Source organism: Cricetulus griseus, chromosome 8 (genome assembly GCF_003668045.3).
Source record: "Cricetulus griseus strain 17A/GY chromosome 8, alternate assembly CriGri-PICRH-1.0, whole genome shotgun sequence".
Taxonomy (NCBI): Eukaryota; Metazoa; Chordata; class Mammalia; order Rodentia; family Cricetidae; genus Cricetulus; species Cricetulus griseus.
In genome coordinates, this window is record NC_048601.1 from 84,512,660 (window position 1) to 84,533,446 (window position 20,787).

At 42.3% G+C, this 20,787-nt stretch overlaps 1 protein-coding gene across 2 annotated transcripts; it reads left to right on the forward strand.

Moving 5' to 3' along the window:
* The first annotated feature begins 1,018 nt into the window (after nt 1-1,018).
* Nucleotides 1,019-19,321, forward strand: Kbtbd2 (kelch repeat and BTB domain containing 2). Of its 2 annotated transcripts, none has more exons than XM_027429711.2 (4): nt 1,019-1,158; nt 8,865-9,350; nt 14,868-15,033; nt 16,638-19,321. In XM_027429711.2, the coding sequence occupies exons 2-4, from the start codon at nt 9,181-9,183 to the stop codon at nt 18,171-18,173; spliced, it is 1,872 nt and encodes a 623-aa protein (XP_027285512.1). In that variant the 5' UTR covers nt 1,019-1,158; nt 8,865-9,180; the 3' UTR covers nt 18,174-19,321. The 2 variants fall into 2 exon arrangements, with proteins under 2 accessions (XP_027285512.1, XP_027285513.1); XM_027429712.1 differs by lacking the exon at nt 1,019-1,158 and adding an exon at nt 3,683-3,793.
* Nucleotides 19,322-20,787: the final 1,466 nt, after the last annotated feature.

Consider the following 20,787-nt stretch of genomic DNA (forward strand, 5'->3'; position numbering starts at 1 on the left):
ATGTCATTTATGTTAACTTTGAACTATTTAGTCAAGGGTGGACTTGAACTCCTGATATACTGTCTCCAGCCTCCTGCCGCCTCGGATAAGAGTTGTTTTGCCATTTTGCCTAATGCTTTTATCATGTAGTCATCCCTATTCTTCACACTGGACTTGTTCCAACAGTGGAAGTTAGGAGGCAGGCGATTCCGAACGCCTGCTTTTTTTTTTTTTTTTTTTTTTTTTCCTTTTGGTAACTGTGACAAGCAAGTATCTTCAAACAAATCTGCAACTTTCTTCTTGCTAACAAGTCATGACAAGTTGCAAAACAGACCCGGACCACAAGTACTTGCTGCTCCAAGCTTCGCTTTGAAACTCGGGGCATGGAGGGTGGCCGCCGCATTGCAGCAGAAACCGACTGGAGGCGTCACTTGTGGAGACTGTCCTCTGCACCCATTTTTTTTGCGGGTTATCTCCAGTGTGGCCAGTCTCTCCCAGGCCTTAGCAAACAGGACGTGCTCTAAAAGCCGAGGGTGTTGGAGACTGCGACCAAGGAAACGGAGCCCATTCAGCAAACCATCCTCCTCCCCACACCGCTTAGTCCGGTTGTTCCTCACTCCCGAGCGAGTCTGCAAACGTCTGTATCTCCGGGGGGGGTGGGGGACGCCTCACGGAGGAACAACTGCAACGGCACAGAATCCCTGATGCAGCTGCACAGCGCGTGCGGGGCCGCTTTTCCCGGGCCACGCCTGAGCCCCAGCAGCTAGCTGGGTAGCCGGGCGAGCCCCCCCACCCCCCACGCTCCGCTCCGCGCACGCGCCCTGGCCGCCCGCGAAGCCCGGGCACAGACGCCAGCGTCACCTCGCGCCGCCTCCGCCCTTCCTGCTTTCCGTTTCCTTCCCGCGCCTGCGCGGCTCCAATTGTTTTGGCTTTCCGGTGGGGCCAAGGAAAAGGGCGCGGTGGACCCGATGAAGGCGGGGTCCGGCCGCGGGCACCCGGGAGCCGGCAGAGCGGCTGCAGGCGCGGGCCAGGGCGCGGCGGAAGCGGCGGACGCGGGCGGTAGGCCGTGACGGCCCGACCCAGGAGGCGGGCGGAAGCGAGCGGCCCCGGGTCCCCGCAGCGCCACGCCCCCGCCGTGCGTGCGGCCGCGTGAGGACTGCAGCCCGGCGGAGCGGCGCGGTGAGCTGGGCGGCCGGAGCCGGGGTGGGCCCGGCGGGGCGCGAGGCGGCGGGCGGCCTTTGTGGGCCGGGGCGGCGGCGGCGGCGGCGGCTTTCAAACCCGGGCGCTTCCGCCGAGCGCGCGGCGTTTCCGGCGCGGCCTGCGCGGGCCGCGGGGCTCGCTCGGGGCGGCGTCCTTCCGCGGCAGAGCCGTTTTGGCCGGCGCGTGTCGCGTGCTCGGCGGCCGAGGAAGGGCCAGCGAGTCCTTGTGTGTGTGTGTGTGTGTTTGCTCCTCTTCTCCCGGCACTTGGGCAGTAACCGAGCGGGACCCGGGTTAGCGGAGGTCCGGCTGCCCTCGGCCTGCTGCGCTCTACGGTGCGAAGGAAGAAGGGGAAGCCGCCCCTTGAAACCTGTTTGCTTTAGACGGCAATAGTGGTGGTGGATTCGAACTCGACTCGGAAGGCTGCCCTAGTGCAGTTGTCTTGAGTTAACGTGTGCTCCCCGCTTCCCCCGGCCCCAAGCCCCTGGCCTAGTAGGGTTGTTTTGGTTTGGCTTTTCGAGACAGGGTTTCTCTGTGTAGCTTTGGAGCCTATCCTGGCACTCGCTCTGGAGACCAGGCTGGCCTCGAACTCACAGAGATCCTCCTGCCTCTGCCTCCCGAGTGCTGGGATTAAAGGCGTGTGCCACCAACGCCCGGCTAGTAGTTTTAAGATCCCTTTTTTTTTTTTTTTTTTAAATAGCCACTACTTAAAGGAAACGGAATACACTCACTCTCCGGGCTAGAATTTCCTTGGCGGCCCTTCTTAAGTTCAAACAAGAAATTAAGATAATAAAGCTGAAACGGCTTTGCTTTGTGAACAGCTATATCAGCTTTGTAAAAAAGAAAAAAACAAAAACGGGGGAAGACCGTGCTGGTCACGTGTTGTTTATACATGAATCTGTAAGTCTGGCTCACTGAGCAGACGCTGAGGAACAGCCCTATCAGCAGTGTGCTGACTGAAATTACATTTTCTCTCTGAGAGGCAACTAGTTAATACGTTTGTTTACGTTTTGCTGTCCCCCCCCCCGCGTTTCTTTTGAGTTGTGAATGCTTCCCCAAATTTGAGTACTATAGACCAGATCTTTTGCCGTTGAGAGAATGCCTTCGTTTAGCTGGCGGTTAGGTAATCTAAGGTCCATTTGAAAAGTCAGTTGTTTTTCCCAGTCTCTGTGATGTGGAATGTTGCTGTCCTTTCCGTCTGTCTGATAACGTTATGCCTCTTTGCTGTGCTCTTTTGTTGGCCTAGTGCTTTTTTAGGTCCTTTTAGATCAGGGCCAGAGATGGTAGAGGGTAACTATGGCGTTTCTGTTGATGGTGCTTTGTGGTCCATGTGTTTCCACAGTGTTATTTCCTCTTCAGATAAAAGTGCTGTACTTCTCCCTTTTACTTCCATAAGAGCAGTACTGTAAAAATCTGTTAACGGAAGGAGATGAGAGAAGCAAAAGGCGTTATAGTGATTCCTGTGTTTACCATAATGAACATTCCTTAGTATCTGTGCCTTGGATAGCGAATGAATGTATTTCAGATGTTTGTGAAATTCCTAGAAACCGGAGTTCTCTCTTGGGGTAGACTGTTTTACAGTGTAATTCGGGATTTAGGACTAGCACTACCATGCCATGTTTGATGCAGTCTTTAAAGCAGAAAGATACCTGGTTTCCACAGATTTGCGAGCTATTTAGAAAACAGTTGGTCCACCTTCCCAGCCACATTCCTAAGACAGTTGGGGCTGAGAAAATGATTGGGTTTGCTGTCCTGAAAAGTAAATAAAAATCAGAGAGTCGGTTACACACCAGTCTTTCCTAGTTCTGCAGAGTTTGAATAAAACAGATACTTTGTAACTTGGGATGTTAAGGATAGCAGGTTGGTTTCAAGCAGTCTTAGGTGTATGAAGGATGTTCCTGATTCCTTTGCAGGAATTTGGAGCTCTTAGATTTTTTTTTTTTAATAAGTGGGAAGGAGAGATTGTCATGGGAAATTTGAAGAAAGTGTTTTCAATAGGAACATCTTTCTTTACTACCATCACATCAATGACAATAGTGACTTGTAGTGCCTTCCATTGCAGACAGGGGCTTCTAAGAACTTTACCTTTGTGGTTTACTTTTTTGGGTTTTTTTGTTTGTTTGTTTTTGTTTTTTTGTTTGTTTTTTTGTTTTTGCAACATTGGGGATGCTAAGCAAACACCCTACTTTTTATTACTGAGCTATAGCCTGAGCCCTTGGTTTGCTTTTTTGTGACAGGGTCTTCCTGGGTAGCCTAATGTCGGCCTGAGCTACTAGGACTCCCCAACCTTTTGGGGGCGTGCTCAGCATCACTCTTTTAGTTTTGTTTTTCTGTAAGGAAAACATTTTAGTAGTCATAATCAATGTTAAGGGGATCTGCCCCTTTCAGCCGTATATAAGAGTGCTTGAGTATCTAAGATGATACTTAAATAACTCGAGGTATTAGGAATGACAAATTGATTTAAGCACTGATAAATTTATGAAACAGTTCTTGGTTCTCTTGTCAGAAATTGTCTTCTGTTGTGGATGGAGAAACTGACTTCAGAAAATGGAGTGTTAATGGAAAAGTCTGGGTCAGTTTTCATCAGTCAAGCCTGCATCTCCCTTCTATAGAGACAGTGAGTAAAGTGGAGACTACAGGAGTGGTAATCCAAATGCTATCCTGTCTCAATTCTGTACCGGCTGTTCTGTTCACAAAATAGTTTAGGAGCTTGTCCTTATGCTTGAGATTACATAGTTCGTATCATTAACCTGACTGACCTATGTGCTCCTCTTCAGCTTGAGAAGGAAGAGACATTTGGAACAGACTTCAAGTTTTATTAGAACAGGGGAAAGTCCTGAAACTTTTTTTGGTTGTTTTGGTAACTTTAAAGGAAGCTGCTTCTGGCACCTGTTTAGTCCTCCCAAAGGAGTGACCACTTTCAAAAAGGCTTGTTCATTGACTGTTATCATGGCACTGGCTTTAATTTGTCTGCACTGACATCAGCTATGTCAAGGTGAATCTTGTTGGGCTGATAAATTTCATAACTTATCAGAAAATTCAGACAAGTCTGTGTGTCTTAAAAACTAATTTCTCTTCACTAAAACACAACTTAAGAGCTTAGCATGGTGGCTTGCGTGTGTGCTATTGGCATTGGAGAAAATAAGGCAGGAAAGCCAAATCAAGACAATTCTGGGTTATATAGAGTGCTCCAGGACAGTCTGACCTAGAGTGAAACACTGTTTCAGAAATAACACAAGTTTTATCAAAAAAGAGGGAGCTGCATTTGGGATACTGTGACCTTGTAAGTGGACTCTGGGGCCAGTGTAGAGATTAGGCCTTTCAGAAAGGGCTACAGAGTTTTGCCCGTGATTGTCCTAATCAAAATTGTCCACAATGTGTGCAGTGCTCTGCTTTGGGCATTGTTGAAGTATGATACTCTAATCCCTGAAAAAGCCATGGAAGAGTTGTATTTTTATCCCTTTTTTATGTATGAGCAAACTGAGGTACAGAGTTAGTGAACTGCAGAAGACGGCTTTCCACCAAAGTAGTTTGAGTTTGTGCTTTTGCTTTTTCTGTGTGTTCGCGCCTGTACACACACACACACACACACACACACACACACACACACTCTCTCTCTCTCTCTCTCTCTCTCTCTCTCTCTCTCTCCCTCTCTCTCTCTCTCTCTCTCCATAATACTTGTCATCCAGAATGCCTTGAGTCCTTTCCAACAAATTTTCAGCTTTCTGTAGTGACACTTGCAGTATTAGAAGATGGCAGCAGGAGTGGTGCTTCCTACAGTTGAATGACCTGTAGCCCACTCCTAGAGGAAGACAGATCTTCATCACTGTATCATTTTTTTTTTTTGAGAAAAATTTGCATGATGTCTTAGTATGTAGCTTAGTGTGTCCAGTTAGGACTCCCTGCCAGAGAATGGTCTCACTCTAAGAACCTGCTGCCCTCCTGCTTTATTGTTCTGAGATTATGTAGCTGAGATTATGAGCATGTACCCCATACCCAGCTCTCTTGCACACACTTCTCTCCCTCCCCAACCCCCATGTTTGTTTTTCCGATGTTGGGATCAAGCCAGGACTTTTCAACTGCACTTGGAACCCTTGTTTTACTTTTGATGGGCAAATAATTGTAATGTAAATTTTAGAGATTTGTATTTAGTTATATATGTAAGTCTGAATGTGGGTATGTGCACATGTGTGTGGGTGCTCTAGGAGGTGAGAGTTGTCAGATACCATAGGCTGTTGAGGTTGATGTGGGTGCTGGGAACTAACTGTACCTAAGTCCTCCCCACAACAACTCTGAGCTATCTCGCCAATCCCAACATAATGATTTAAACTGGAATGACTAAATCAAGTTATTTAACATGCTCATCACTTCTCCTACCTAGGGGACAAAGAGAGAGAAACATTTCAAATCTGCCCTTTGCAGTTTTCATTTTTTGCTGTTTGAGATAGTCTCACTGTAGCCCAGGGTCTTGGTTTTTCTTCTCTGGCTGTGATAAAATGCCCCAGCCAAAGCAACGGAAGCTGAGAAACCACAGCAGCAGATTTTAAGTGAGCTGGTCACATTGCATCCACATTCAAGAGAGAGACATTGCCAGTGCTCAGCTTCCTCCCTCTGGTGTGTCCAGTTAGGACTCCCTGACAGAGAATGGTCTCACTCACAATTAAGATGGGACTTGATGTCACATGAATTAACATAATCACAAACTTTATATTGGTTCTTAATGTAATATCAGTTTTTGAATTCCTTGCTATTGCTACCACTTTGAGTGCTTGAGTAGAATTCCCTTTATGGAGATTGGCAGATAACTTTCAGGTGTGGTTTAAATCTTGCATCCTGATGACTTAACACACTTGGAGGATGGATGCTTATGCAAGTTAGACAATCACTTTTTTATGCTCTTAGAGCAAAGTGAAATGGACAATTCAGACAACAAACATTAGCCCTCTGGTACTGACCAGAAACTATGTATGGCATGTAGAGTGACTTGACAATCTCTTGCCCTGGCTTCATTTAATGAGTCTGTGTATTTGGTAAATGCCCTTTTTCTTTTTTCGTTTTAAAATTTTCCTGCCTGTGCCTTGAGTGCTGGGGTTATGGAAATGTGCTGGCTCTTTGTATAAATATATCTTTGTGTAAACTTGTCTTTTACACAATCTTGTATTTTTCAAGTGTATGTAAATATTGCTGTAGTTAATAAAACAGAAAACAATTTTAAGTAGTTTTTTGGACCAGATTATTATAAGTAATGGTTATGTTCTTTTTCTTTTGTTTTTAGACAGGTTCTCACTGTGTGGCCCTGGCTGGCCTAGAACTCATAATCTAGACCAGGCTGGCCTCAAACTCAGAGACCCTCCAACCTTTGCTTCTGGAGTGCCAAGATTAAAAATATGCACTGCCACACCTGGCTTTTGTGTTTCTGATTTTGAGACAAAAATCTCTCCTTGTGTGACCCAGGCTGGCCTTAGACTTAGGATTTTCTTGCCTCAGCCTTCAGAGAACTGGTTTTCAGGTGCGCACCACCATACTCAGACAGTAGGGTTTTTGGCTTGGTTGGTTGGGGTTTGTTGTGTTTTGGGACATGGGGTCTTGAGCACTTAGGCTCAGGCACTGTTCCTGCCTTGACTGTTGGCTTCGATGACAGGTGCTCATGTGTGCCTAGCTAAGTATTTTCAGCTCTGTAACAGCCTTTCACGACATGTGTATATATCCAGGGGAGGGATGTCTTCCTTTCACTTTTGGGCTTAATTTTTTGGAGCCTTAATGAAGGGTACTCATATTCCATTGGACCAGGAATAGCAGTGTTTGGATAGGTAAGAAGTGTTAGGTGAAATCCAGGTGTGGTAGCTCATGTCTGTAATCCTGGCATTTATTGAGGCTTGAGGTTCACTGTGATTTTATGGCCACTCTGGACTCAGTTCCAGACATCTTGAGCTACAAAAACCCTGTCCCAAAAACAACCACCAATACCAAAAAAATTCCAGTTTTGAAGAAAAGCATAGCATATGCAATATATACAAGAAGGTTAGCTAGAGATCATGTTTAGTTCAATTTTCATTAAGGCTGTGCTTACTCATTGTCTTTATGATATAAAGAGAAAAATACTCTTAATACAAACTGCAGATATTGAGTGCATCAGCGGATTAAACCAACCTGTAGTCCAGAGATAACCATGTGTCTGGGAACTACCCTTACAGACATCTCCAGTTAATATAATGGTTTTCACTCCAATCAAGGTGAAAGTCAAAATGGGCCATCACATAACATACAGTCTCAGAGGATTTAGGGTGTCTTTCAGGTATTTCTTTTAAGTGCAAGGAGTTTTGTTACAGAATTTGGTGTTAGTGGGCATCTCAGTTTGTTCACCGTCCTGAACTTTGTGTATACACAGCTACATAGCTCAGGTGTGGAAGTCGCAGAACAAATATTCATGTTGCCATCAGTAAAGAATGCTGGCCTAGATTTCTGGAGAATTTAAGTATAGTATATAATAATGTATCACGTTAACCTCTGTAAAATATGAAACTTCAGATTCTAGAACATATCCTAAGAATTTTGAATAAGGGGTTGTGGGTGTGTGTTACCATTGCAAATTTTTTCAACCCTTCGCTAACATGGAGCCTTGCATTATATTTGTTAGCGGCCAGGGATGTTTAGTATTAATAACCTCAGAGGATGTAGAATAGAACTTACATTTATGATGTAACTTTCAGATCTGGAAGGGTGACAGACCCTTAAGTGACCCAGTCATCTTGCTTTTACAATTGGTTTACTTACTTCCATAGTTAACCTGCTGGACACCTGTCGGTCTGTATCATTAGCGGTTCTGGCCGTTGTATAGTGTCCCCAAAAGATGCATTGTGAGCTCTTTGGCACCCTGAATGATTGACACTTTGAGGAAGTAGCAGTAGTTCCAATGATGATACAGGTTTTACCTTTCTGATTTTTGGAGCTCGGGGTTATCTAATTTAAAATGAGGTGGTTTGGGGTTAATTTATGGGTAGCCATCTATGTGCATTTCCCACTTCATTTTCTGGTTTATAGTTACTTTGACACCACATGTTAAAAATTCCGAGTTCTAAAATTTTTGATTTATTATGTATACAGTGTTCTGTCTGCATGTATGCCTGCAGGCCAGAAGGGGGCGCCAGATCTCATGATAGATGGTTGTGAGCCATTATGTGGTTGCTGGGAATTGAACTTAGAACCTCTGGTAGAGCAGTCAATGCTCTTAACCTCTGAGCCATCTCTCGAGTCCACTGTGTAGCCTTTGTGAATGTATGAGTATGTCCAAAGTGTGACGACCACCACAAAAGAGGGCATCTGTTTGAGTATTGTTTCTCCCTTAAATTAGTCATGTGTTGCTGTTAAATAACTAGGAGATCTGAGTTTGTGATTTAAATTCTTTAAAGAACCTTAAGATAAGCTGTTTATTCATGCGCTTGTCTTCTCGGATGTTTATTTCTTGCGTAGAAGGCAAAAAGTTTAAAGTAAAACTGTTAATTTTCTACAACCTAGTTATTTTAAATGTTATGGACTTGAACAATTCATTTTTCTTCTATTTCATTTTATGTTAATATCTAAAGTTGATTGAAACTTCATAGAAATGTAATGTGTTGAACGGTGTTGATTTAAACATTGTATTCTGAAAGCTTGATCTACATATTCTAACTGAACTTTTTTCTTTTTAGTACTGCAGAAAACCTACTGAATGTAAGATGTTGCAACAAAATCTACCTCCTGTATTTTCCTCTTATTCATGAGCTGCAGCACAGTTGCAAACTTGAGCAGGATGTTTGGAGAGTCTGTTGAAAAACTCTAGCAAAGGATGACCTAGCACAGACTGTACGCCTGTAACAAGATACTCCGGGATTGTGTCCGCCCTGGTTCTGAATGCGACAGATAACAGCAAGTGGGCACCCTCTTTTATTTCTGAAGTATTCCTTTGACCTTCCATCAAGACGGACTTTTCTACTCTGTTCTGGGAGATATTAATGGAATACAGTCATGTCTACTCCAGAGGAAAGGCACATCAATCCGGAATATGCTGTGTCCTTGTTGGAACAGTTGAAACTGTTTTACGAACAGCAGTTATTTACTGACATAGTGTTAATTGTTGAGGGCACTGAATTCCCTTGCCATAAGATGGTTCTTGCAACATGTAGCTCCTATTTCAGGTAAGTAGTTGGTCTTGTTTAGTTTGTAGTAACAGTGTTACTTAAATGTCTTTATTTACACTGTGTGGGTGTGGGCAGGTGTGCCCCAGAGCACATGGTGGAGAACAGAAGACAGCTTCCTTGCCAGAGTTGGTTCTCTTCTTCCACCTTCATGTGGAATATGAGGGGTCACTAGGCTCGCCCAACAAGCACTAACCCACTGAGCCACCTCCCTGGAATGATGTTCTGGGAATAGGAAATCTTTTATTAAATGTTAAAGTTTTGGGGTTTTGTTTTGTTTTGTTTTGTTTTCGAGACAGGGTTTCTCTGTGTAGCCTTGGAGCCTATCCTGGCACTCACTCTGGAGACCAGGCTGGCCTCGAACTCACAGAGATCCACCTGCCTCTGCCTCCTGAATGTTTTTACTCAGTACTTCTCATTTCCTTATGTGTGTAAGGGACAGGAAGTTTTCACATAAGTATTAAATACATGAAAATTGTCAAAATTGACTAAAGTTTTTTTTTTCTTAAAAAATGAATAAGATAATTTACTCTTATTTTTTAAAATAAGAATTATACAGTAGACTCATAACTTTTAGGGAATAATTGATGCTGTTTAGAAACTAGCTTCAGCAATAACAACAAAAACATGTATCCATGTATCACCTTAAGGGAAATAACTTGGCTACTATTATGCCTTTGGTACCCTCTCAGCCTTCCCAGACTCCATGCAGTGTTGGTGCTCTCTGTGTCTCAGAACGTGGGCGTTTATGTAGTTATGCTCATTAGAAATAATAAAATTCTCTTTACCTTTTTAGTGGAGAAAGGTTTATTTTAGCTCACAGTTCTGGGTTACAGCTGATAAATAATAAAACTAAACTTTCAGGATGTGTCTCATCTTTAAGATTCTTGAGAATAGAAGCTAAGGTAAAGAAATTGCTTTTTGCCCTTTGTCTTTAAGGTGAGTTTTACTCAATATTTGAAAAGAGACAGGATGAGTAACAAAAATTAAATGTGGACTAAGTGTATTCCTGCTACAAAAAAAAAAAATGTTTCTGCTGCCTGTTTGTGGCAGCTATAAGCAAGGCAGACTAAATTGACTTTGGAGATTGATTTACATAAAACTGAAGAGATGACGCATTCCTCAGTGCGCATCACCAAGCCAGGGCCCAAATGCCAGTTGGCTGTGCAGTGCCAGCCACTTTGGTTTCAGTTTACTTTGTGGTTTTCATGCCGTTTCAGACACTGATTTTCCTTTCTGTTACAAAGACTGTTGGCCATGACCAGGTACTGTTTTGCAAATGTTTTACAAATGGAGATTACTGAATTTATGGTGGCTCTGAAGTACAGACTTAGTATACATTAAAGAGCTTTTGCATGTGGCGGTGAATGTGGATCTGAGGATGAAACTCAGGTCACCAGATTTGTCCAACAAGCCTTAACCCACTGAGTCATCTCACTGGCTGGAATGATGTTTTATCAATAGGAATTCTTTCAAATGTTAAAGCTGTGGGTTTCTTAAGACAGTGTTACTGTGTGGCTTTGGCTGTTCTTGAACTTAGTGTGTGACAGCAGGATGACTGAAAGGTAAAGACCCTTGCTTGCCAAGCTTAATGACCTGAGTTCAATCCCTGGGACCCACAAAGTAAAAGTACAGAACTAACCCCTCCACACATGAACTGTTTTACACACACATACACTAAGTGTGATTAAAGTTTATATGACAGAAAAGAGATGAAGCTGTAACACAGAAAATATTAATTAAATTTCTCTTGCATAGTTACCATTTACTGTTACTTTTTTTTAATAGTGCATTTAGAAAATCATGGTTGTTTATAAACTGAAGAGTTATGCAACAGACTCAAATAATAATTAAAAATAACAATAGTGGTCTTCGCTGGGCACGCCTTTAATCCCAGCACTTGGGAGGCAGAGGCAGGCGGATTTCTGTGAGTTCAAGACCAGCCTGGTCTCCAGAGCGAGTGCCAGGATAGGCTCCAAAGCTACACAGAGAAACCCTGTCTCAAAAAACCAAGAAAAAAAGGGGGAAAAGAATATTGGTCTTCATTTTTATTTTTCAGACCCATTGTCTTAGCTGGTGGTAGAAATACAGGGTTTTAGGTTCAGTGAATGGATACCTGAGTTCATAAGCTCTCTTGTCTTAAAGACTTAATTGCAAATTGGTGAGCCATTCATTATTGGAAAGAGTTCTATGCTTTTGTTACAAATTAGTATCTGCATCTGTTTTTGTTTCCCAAGCTGGTCTCTATTTTTTGAACTTGTATGATTCTCCTGCTTCAGCATTATTGATAATAGGGTAAGCTATTTGATGTTAGTTACCTTAGCAGTCATCCTGCCCCCATACACACACCAAAAACCTTCAAGAGAAATTCTAGAAATATTTTCTGTATTATGGCTTCATTTTTTCTTCATTAAGTTTGTGATTGTAACAATAACATATTTTATGTTATACAAATGTTAATCACATTTGTGTGTGAGCAGTCTGGAGGGGATGGTTCTGTTCTTTCACTTTGTGGGTCCCAGGGATTGAACTCAGGTCATTAGGCTCGGTGAACAAGGATCTTTACCTGCCAAGTCATCTTGTTGGTGTTTTCTTCTGTCTGTCTGTCTGTCTTTCTGTCTTTCTTTCGTTCGTTTGTTCGTTCTTTTTTTTTAAAAAAAGGATTTTATTTATTATGTCTTCTGTCAGCATGCCAGCAGAGGGCACCAGAACTCATTCAAGGTGGTTTTGAGCCACCATATGGTTGCTGGGAATTGAACTCAGGACCTCTGGAAGAAGTCAGTGCTCTTAACTGCTGAGCCATCTCTCCAGCCCCTTGTTGGTGTTTTCAATGCTGTACTTGTCAGGTTATTTACCTGAGTTGAGATTTTTGAAGAGGGCAACTTTAATCTTTTATTGGTACTATAATATTACAATTTTAAAGGCAAGGGTAGTTTCAGGGCTTCCATTGTTTACTAGTAGCTAGTTCCTTTCGTTTATTGGTTTATTTTCTGTGTGCAGGTATTTTGCATGCATGCAAGTCTGAACCACATATGTGCTTAATGCCCATAGATGTCAGAAAAGGGTTTATATCCCTTGGAACTGGAGTTGTAGATGGTTGTCAGTCACTATGTCAGTGCTGATAATTGAACCCAGGTCCTGGAAGAGCAATCAGTTCTGTATAGCCATCACTCAAGCCACATTTTTTGTTTTAATTATTTTTATTTACATATTTATTTTGTGGGTGTTGTTGTTTTGCCTGTATATGTCTGTGCACTACATGCATGAGTTAGACAGTTGTGAGCTACCATGTGGGTGCTGGGAATAGAACCTGGGACCTTCGGAAGAACAGTCAGTGCTCTCAATGATCAGGTCATCTCTCCAGCCCTCAAGCCACCTTTCAAAAGTAAATTTTATGTGTATGTTTGGCTGTATGCAGTGCCCATGGAGGCCAGAAGAGGGTGTTGGATCCCCTGGAACTTGAGTTATACCTGGGTGTTAGCTACCATATGGATGTTGGGAACAGAATCCAGGTCCTCTGGAAAAGCAGCCAGTGTTCTTAATTAATGAGTCATCTCTGCACCCTGTAGTTCCCTTCTTTAGCTTCCATGATTTTCCTAAAGTAGCCACTTACATTTATTGAGTACATAGAATAGTCCAGTAAATGTGTATAATTAAAGCTTCATATCATTAAATCTCGTGATTGGACTAGTTTTAAAGCCACAAGAAGAAAACATACTAAATTTTTCCTTACGTATTTTTTATTTGTACTGAGTATATTATGGTATGTGTCTTAATAATATATCTTTCTCAAATATTCTTAGCTGGATCCTGCCTTCAGAATTCAGGGTTGTTACACACACACACACACACACACACACACACACACACACACAGTTTTATGTGTGGTATGTATTTATTGTGTGTAGGTCAGGGCACAAACCTTCCATTTTGTATGAGACAGTGTCTCCTTGTTTGCCACCACATAGGCCAGCTGTCTTAGGGTTCCTGTTGCTGCGATGAAACATCATGACCAAAAAGCAAGCTGGGGAGGAAAGGGTTTATTTGGCTTACACTTAGCATTGCATACAGAGGCTTTTTTCTCTTGTGTGTGCAGTAATATTCTTTCAGTTAAGTATTCCAGTAGGTGAGCTGGCAAGATGGCTCAGCATTTGCCATCAAGCCTAACAACTTGAGTAGTTTCTCTGGTTCCACAGAGTTAGAGGGACAGAAATGACTCCCAGAAAACTGTTCTCTGACCCCCCCCCCACATACACACACTATAGACATGCAAAATAAATAAATGTAACACAATTCTTTTTAAGTATGCTTTTAAAAGTTACAGTCTGAGCCTGGTGTGGTGGTGCACGCTTTGAATGCTTAATCTCAGCACTCAAGAGGCAGAGGCAGGTGGATGTGAGTTCAGCAGTCTAGTCTAGTTCCAGGACAGCCAGAGGTACAGTGAGACTCCATCTCAAAAGAGCTGGGGTCTGTATTCCCAGCTTTCCAGCAGTTTCCTGCATATTTTTTGTAATGGAGCTGCATTTTTGTTTTGTTTTTAGGAATTCTTTAGTGGTTTCTAAGCTTTTTAAAGGTAGAATTTATATAGCATAAAATCCAGGCATTTTTAAGTCTTCAGTCAGTCCTCTGCATCTTTTACCACATATTCAGCTGCAAATAGAAAATAGTGTAAGAATGAAAACCTTACCGTCTAGCAGCTCCTTACATGTGTTTACATTGTTTGAGGTATTACAAGTAGCCTGTGAAGGACTGGGTGGGGATGTGCTTCAGTGGGTAGAGTATGTGACTTCCTCAGCAGCACGTGAACCAGGTGTGATAGTGCATGTCTGTACTCAGCACTGGAGAGAGAGACGCAGGAGAATCTCAAGTTCAAGATAGGCAGATTCATAGATAGATAGATAGATAGATAGATAGATAGATAGATAGATAACAAAAGATGTGTATGTTTTGGATGAATATGCCTTGTTTTAAAAAGGGACTAAGTATCTTTGCTTTTTTGTGCTGTGGGTATCCAGGAGCCATTTTACTTGGATTCTGAGGATGACAGAATTGTGCTACCATTTCCAGTCTAATTTAAAACATTTCTGTTACCTTCTGTTCATTTTTATATAGTCACTTTTCAGTCCCTCGTACAGCTCTAGCTAACTGCCAGTCAGCTCTCTGTCTCTGTATATTTGGCAGTTTGGAGACATTTCATGTAAATTAACTCATGTCTTTTCTTTCTGGCTTCTTTACTGAGCATAATAATTTTGAGGTTCATTTACTTATCAGTACTTCTGTTTTGTTGCTGAATAGTATTCCATTGTGTGGCTACGAGGAGTAAGTTAATTTTCATGCCCTTCCTCAAAGTGGCATAGTGGTTATTGTCTTCAGACACACACACACACACACACACACACTTACATAATTTTCTCATTGTCTTTGAAAGTCTTCTCTATAAGTAAATACCCTGAATAAACACCCTATGTTACCTGGTTTGTTTTGCTTTATTCAGCTTATCTTCTGTGTCTCCCGTAGGGCCATGTTCATGAGTGGACTAAGTGAAAGCAAGCAGACACATGTCCACCTGAGGAATGTGGATGCTGCTGCCCTGCAGATGATAATAACTTACGCATACACCGGAAACTTGGCAGTAAACGACAGCACAGTAGAGCAGCTCTATGAAACAGCTTGCTTCCTGCAGGTAAAGCAGCCTTTAACTGCTATTGAGATGTGGCTTATTTTGTCATCAAGCAGTATTTCATTAGTGATATCTTTTCTTTTTTTTAAGATTCACTTATTTTTATGTGCATTTTGTTTTTGGTTTTTTTAATTTTATTTTATTGGTGTCTTGCCTGTATGTTTGTGTGAGGTTGTTGGATCCTGGAGTTACAAACAGCTGTGAGCTCCCATGTGGGTGCTGGGAATTGAACCTATGTCCTCTGGAAGAGCAGTCAGTGTTCTTAACCATTGAGCTATCTCTCCAGCCCCTATGCATTGGTGTTTGCCTGCATGTGTAAATGTCTTTATGAGGTGCCAGGTCTCCTGGAATTAGAGTTACAGATACTTTTAAGCTGTCATGGATGCTGGGAGTTGAACCTGGGTCCTCTGGAAGAGCACCTAGTGCTCATACCAGAGTCATCGTTCCAGGCCCTCATTCATGACATCTTTATCTGTACGGTTTTAATGCTGATAGTATATGGTTCAAAATTTTTTGGTTATAAAGTGTAAAATGAAAAAATAGGATTTTCTCAGTTGGTAAATAGTTTTATGACAGGAATGTAATTTGAAAAAGATAAGCATGTGCCAAAGTAACAGCAACATTGTTATAGAAACACTAAATTTATTTTTTACCATTTGTTCAGGGGTAACACTATTAAACACAGTATCTTATCTGTATGGGTTCTATTAAAGAAACTAGTAAATTAAAAATAAGTAAGCTGGGTATGGTGCTACACACCTGTAATCCCAGTACTGGGAAGGCTGAGGCAGGAAACCCGCCAATGCACATACAGTACCTGTCTGGAAAGACGGACAGAGACTAATTTTCATGCTGTTTTCATATCTTACCTAATGCACTTCAGAATTTAGATTTCAAGTTAAATATTTATTGAATTTAAGAGTATGTTTAAAGGTTAAATTCATTAATGTTTGATAGAACTCTCACAGACAAATTTAGATTGTTATGGAAGATTTGATGGCAGTATGGGTTGAACTGTGTCTGTTGAACTATTAAGTAGTTAAGTAAAATTGATGATTGATGCATTTTAGGATGATTACCTGTTCTGTATTGCTCAGACTCCCTGTTCAGATTTTAGTAGCAATATGGGCATTCCCATCACCTCTTTCCCTGCCTTGGAGTAATACCTTGTACTTTGGAAACTGATGTTTTCAGCCATGGTGGCACCATGGTGTGGTCATAGCAGCTGGAGGTGGAAGAGAAAGGTTGGTTTTGGGGGGCAATGCCAGCTACATGTAGCAAGCCCCTATCTCCAGCGTTAGACAGGCATTTAGGTCATGTAAAAACTGTGTGTGTCACTCACAGCAGCCTTAACAGGAGGGCAAGAGGAAGAAATGGCAACTGCATAGTCTAGAAGTCTGATTTTTATTATTGCAGGAAACTGTCTCTCAGCCACATTGGAGGTAAAACTTGACAGTATGAGGGAGTCCTATGTATGGGAAACCTGTATCTTATATAAAAATAGACTGGAGGGATGGAAGTATGGCTTCTTAGTAGGGTACTGGATTCAAATTCTCAGCACTTTTTAGAAATTACTTCTTATTTGTTATCCTCTCCCCTTATTTTAGGTAGAAGATGTGTTACAGCGTTGTCGAGAATACTTAATTAAAAAAATTAATGCAGAAAACTGTGTTCGGTTGTTGAGTTTTGCTGACCTCTTCAGTTGTGAAGAATTAAAGCAAAGTGCTAAGAGAATGGTGGAGCATAAGTTCACTGCTGTGTACCACCAGGAGGCGTTCATGCAGCTGTCCCATGATCTACTGATAGACATTCTCAGCAGTGACAATTTAAATGTAGAAAAAGAAGAAACAGTTCGAGAAGCTGCAATGCTGTGGCTAGAGTACAACACGGAGTCACGATCCCAGTATTTGTCTTCAGTTCTTAGCCAAATCAGAATTGATGCACTTTCAGAAGTCACACAGAGAGCTTGGTTCCAAGGGCTCCCACCCAATGATAAATCTGTTGTGGTCCAAGGTCTTTATAAGTCCATGCCCAAGTTTTTCAAACCAAGACTTGGGATGACTAAGGAGGAGATGATGATTTTCATTGAAGCATCGTCAGAAAACCCTTGTAGTCTTTACTCTTCTGTCTGTTACAGCCCCCAGGCAGAAAAAGTTTACAAGTTATGCAGCCCGCCAGCTGACTTGCATAAGGTTGGGACAGTTGTAACCCCTGATAATGATATTTACATAGCAGGGGGCCAAGTGCCCCTGAAAAACACGAAAACAAATCACAGTAAGACAAGCAAACTGCAGACCGCCTTCAGAACTGTGAATTGCTTTTACTGGTTTGATGCCCAACAAAATACCTGGTTTCCAAAGACACCGATGCTCTTTGTCCGTGTGAAGCCCTCTTTGGTTTTCTGTGAAGGCTACATCTATGCAATCGGAGGAGATAGTGTTGGTGGAGAACTTAACCGGAGGACTGTAGAAAGATACGACACTGAGAAGGATGAGTGGACAATGGTGAGCCCTTTACCTTGTGCTTGGCAGTGGAGTGCAGCAGTTGTGGTCCATGACTGCATTTATGTGATGACATTAAACCTCATGTACTGTTACTTTCCGAGATCTGACTCGTGGGTAGAAATGGCCATGCGGCAGACTAGCAGATCTTTTGCTTCAGCTGCGGCTTTTGGCGATAAAATTTTCTATATCGGAGGGTTGCATATTGCCACCAATTCTGGCATAAGACTCCCCTCTGGCACTGTAGATGGGTCTTCAGTAACTGTGGAAATTTATGATGTGAATAAAAATGAATGGAAAATGGCAGCCAACATCCCTGCTAAAAGGTACTCTGATCCCTGTGTTAGAGCTGTTGTGATCTCCAATTCCCTTTGTGTGTTTATGCGCGAAACCCACTTAAATGAACGAGCTAAGTATGTCACCTACCAGTATGATTTGGAACTTGATCGGTGGACTCTGCGGCAGCACATATCTGAACGTGTACTGTGGGACCTAGGGAGAGATTTTCGGTGCACTGTGGGGAAACTTTATCCATCCTGTCTTGAAGAATCTCCATGGAAGCCACCAACTTATCTTTTTTCCCCAGATGGAACAGAGGAGTTTGAACTGGATGGAGAAATGGTTGCACTTCCCCCTGTATAGGGGAGTTGAGGGGGTGCACATGCCAGACTTGTGATATCCTTTGCTAAAACCAGAGGATATAAAAGGACTAAGTATGAGTACATCAAAATTCTATCTTTGATACATTTTATTTTTATGGCCTACTTAATATTTGCATCAGTATAATATATATCAGTGTGTCATACAGAAAGATATGCTTCTGTAATATGAAATAGGTTATTTGGTAATTGAGAAACTATGTGTATCATGTGAGCATAAGAGTCTGGATTATCTAACATTGTTAGCCCTGTGTATGTACAGTCCAGAACTTCACTTTTAAAAGTAATTTTCTGTTCCTAGTGTGGTATATCAGAATTGTGCTGAGATTATTTTAGTATATGTATTGAATTCCTGTACTTCTAAAGTCCTGGAATATAGTTTTTCTAGTATAATTCAGCTGCACTTAACACTAATGTTTATGTTGGTATAGAAATGTCTTTTAAATCCTACACTATTGTTGAGGAAGATCTCCTATACGTCTATGGTATTACACAGGGAAAGCTGTGACTGCAGGATCAGTCTCACTATTCTACTAGGTGCATGGATTCCCTTCCCACTGACTTATACTTGTCTATCTAGAATACAGGTTGTCCAGTCAGCTGGTCACTTACCAGGTGTGGACTTAAGTTGCTGGGCTTGCAAATGAATTGCTAGTCCCTCATTGTGCGGGTCTGTGTGGAGCTTTAATCAGTAAATGTCTCCACTTTCTATATTACATTAACGTTGGCTCATGCATATAACCACCTGCTGCTGATGTAGTTCTCCATCTTAAAAAGATTTAGAGTGGATTAACCAGGTCATTACATCTTAATTTAATAACGAGCATTACTGTAGAGTGATTGTGTGTAGGTATCTATTAGGTGTGTTTTTTAACCTGATGTGTGTATGTTTGGGGGGGTAGGGGTAGGAAGGTGAGCGTGCAGGAGTCGTCTGCACTGACTGTACAGGAGAGCAGACACTAGCACTGCTCTGGCATTAATCCCAGGAACCACTAGCAGCTGTGGGGCGCCACCAATGCAACATGAGCACAGGTGCCTCGTGACAAACATTGCTGGCATGTTCAACTGCATAATGCTCTGGCACTGTATTTTGAATGACATTAATTTATTAAATAAATTGTATATAATCAATATCTGGCATGGGTTTTTTCTTTTGTGATGGGAATGCTTTAGCTCTGCTTTCAGTTGAGGTTTTTGCTGGGCCGGTGTCAGCCCTTGTTGATGGTTTCTTGAAAATCTGTTGGGGATCCACAGAGAGACGGATCCCCTTCCACTGCTGTTCCACTTTCTGCAGTCCCCTATCCAGCATCAGTATTGGTTAGAAAATACTAAATAGTGTATTGTAGAAATGGACAGTTCGTACATTTAAAGTTGATGCGAATTAAGCTGCATGTTTGTACTGAATAAGATACATAACTGTTAGCCACTTAGTAACCAACTCAGTTCAGGTTCACTATAGCATGAAAGTACACCACATGTAAGTAACTTACACCATCACAATTGCTCATCTCCTGGCTTCTGATTTATGAAATAAGCTTTTATAATAAAGGTGTGTGTAATAAAAGCATGTAAAAACAGTGTGTGAAGGATTTGATAGTATGCCCAGCTTGAGGTATAAGGGTCTTAGGATATGTCTGCAGATAAGGGAACTATTAGAATCATCTAGGGGTGTTCTAAAAGCTTGAGATGAGCAAGGCAGGGTTGCTTGACCTGGTAGTCATACCTCTTGGGAAAGTGAAGCATTCACTGAGTGCTGTTGGTTCAGGCCTTAAATAAGGATTTGATAGATGACCAGTCTTTGCGGAGGACATCATTGGTCATGTTTACAGACCTTAACTCAGTTGCTTACTGAAGGAAGCAGACTCTATATATACTTAAAGTGCCCGAGATTGAACCCGGGGGGCCTACATATACTAGGCAAGCATCCAACCGTTGAGATACACACCCCATTCCTCAACATATTTAAGGCCTATCTTAGGGTTTCTATTGCTGTGGTGAAACACTAGGACCAAGAGCAACTTCCACTTACAGTTTGTAAGTATTATGTAGTTAAGTGAGGGCAGGAACTGAAGCAGAGGCCATGAAAGGGTGCTGCATACTGTTTGCTCATGGCTTGCTTGGACTACTTTCTTACACAACCTGTCCGGTGTGGCACCACCCACAGTGAGCTGGTCCCTCCCACAACCATCCCATCAAAAAAAAATGCCCTACCAACCCATCTAGTGGGGGTATTTTCTCAGTTGTGGTTCCCTTTTCCCAGATGACCAAGCACACACACCATCATCTCTGGGAGAATAACAGTTTTCTATCTGGGCGTAGTGGTGCATGCCTTTAATCCCAGCAGTGGCGAGTGAACCTCAAAGTTAAGAGGCTAGCCTGGTCTACGAAGTGCATTCCCAGACAGCCAGAGCTGCATAGAGAGATCCTATCTTAAAAATAAAACAAATTTCAGCCAGGTGTTGGTGGTGCACGCCTTTAATCCCAGCACTCGGGAGGCAGAGGCAGGCGGATCTCTCTGAGTTGGAGGCCAGCCTGGTCTCCAGAGCGAGTGCCAGGATAGGCTCCAAAGCTACACAGAGAAACCCTGTCTCGAAAAA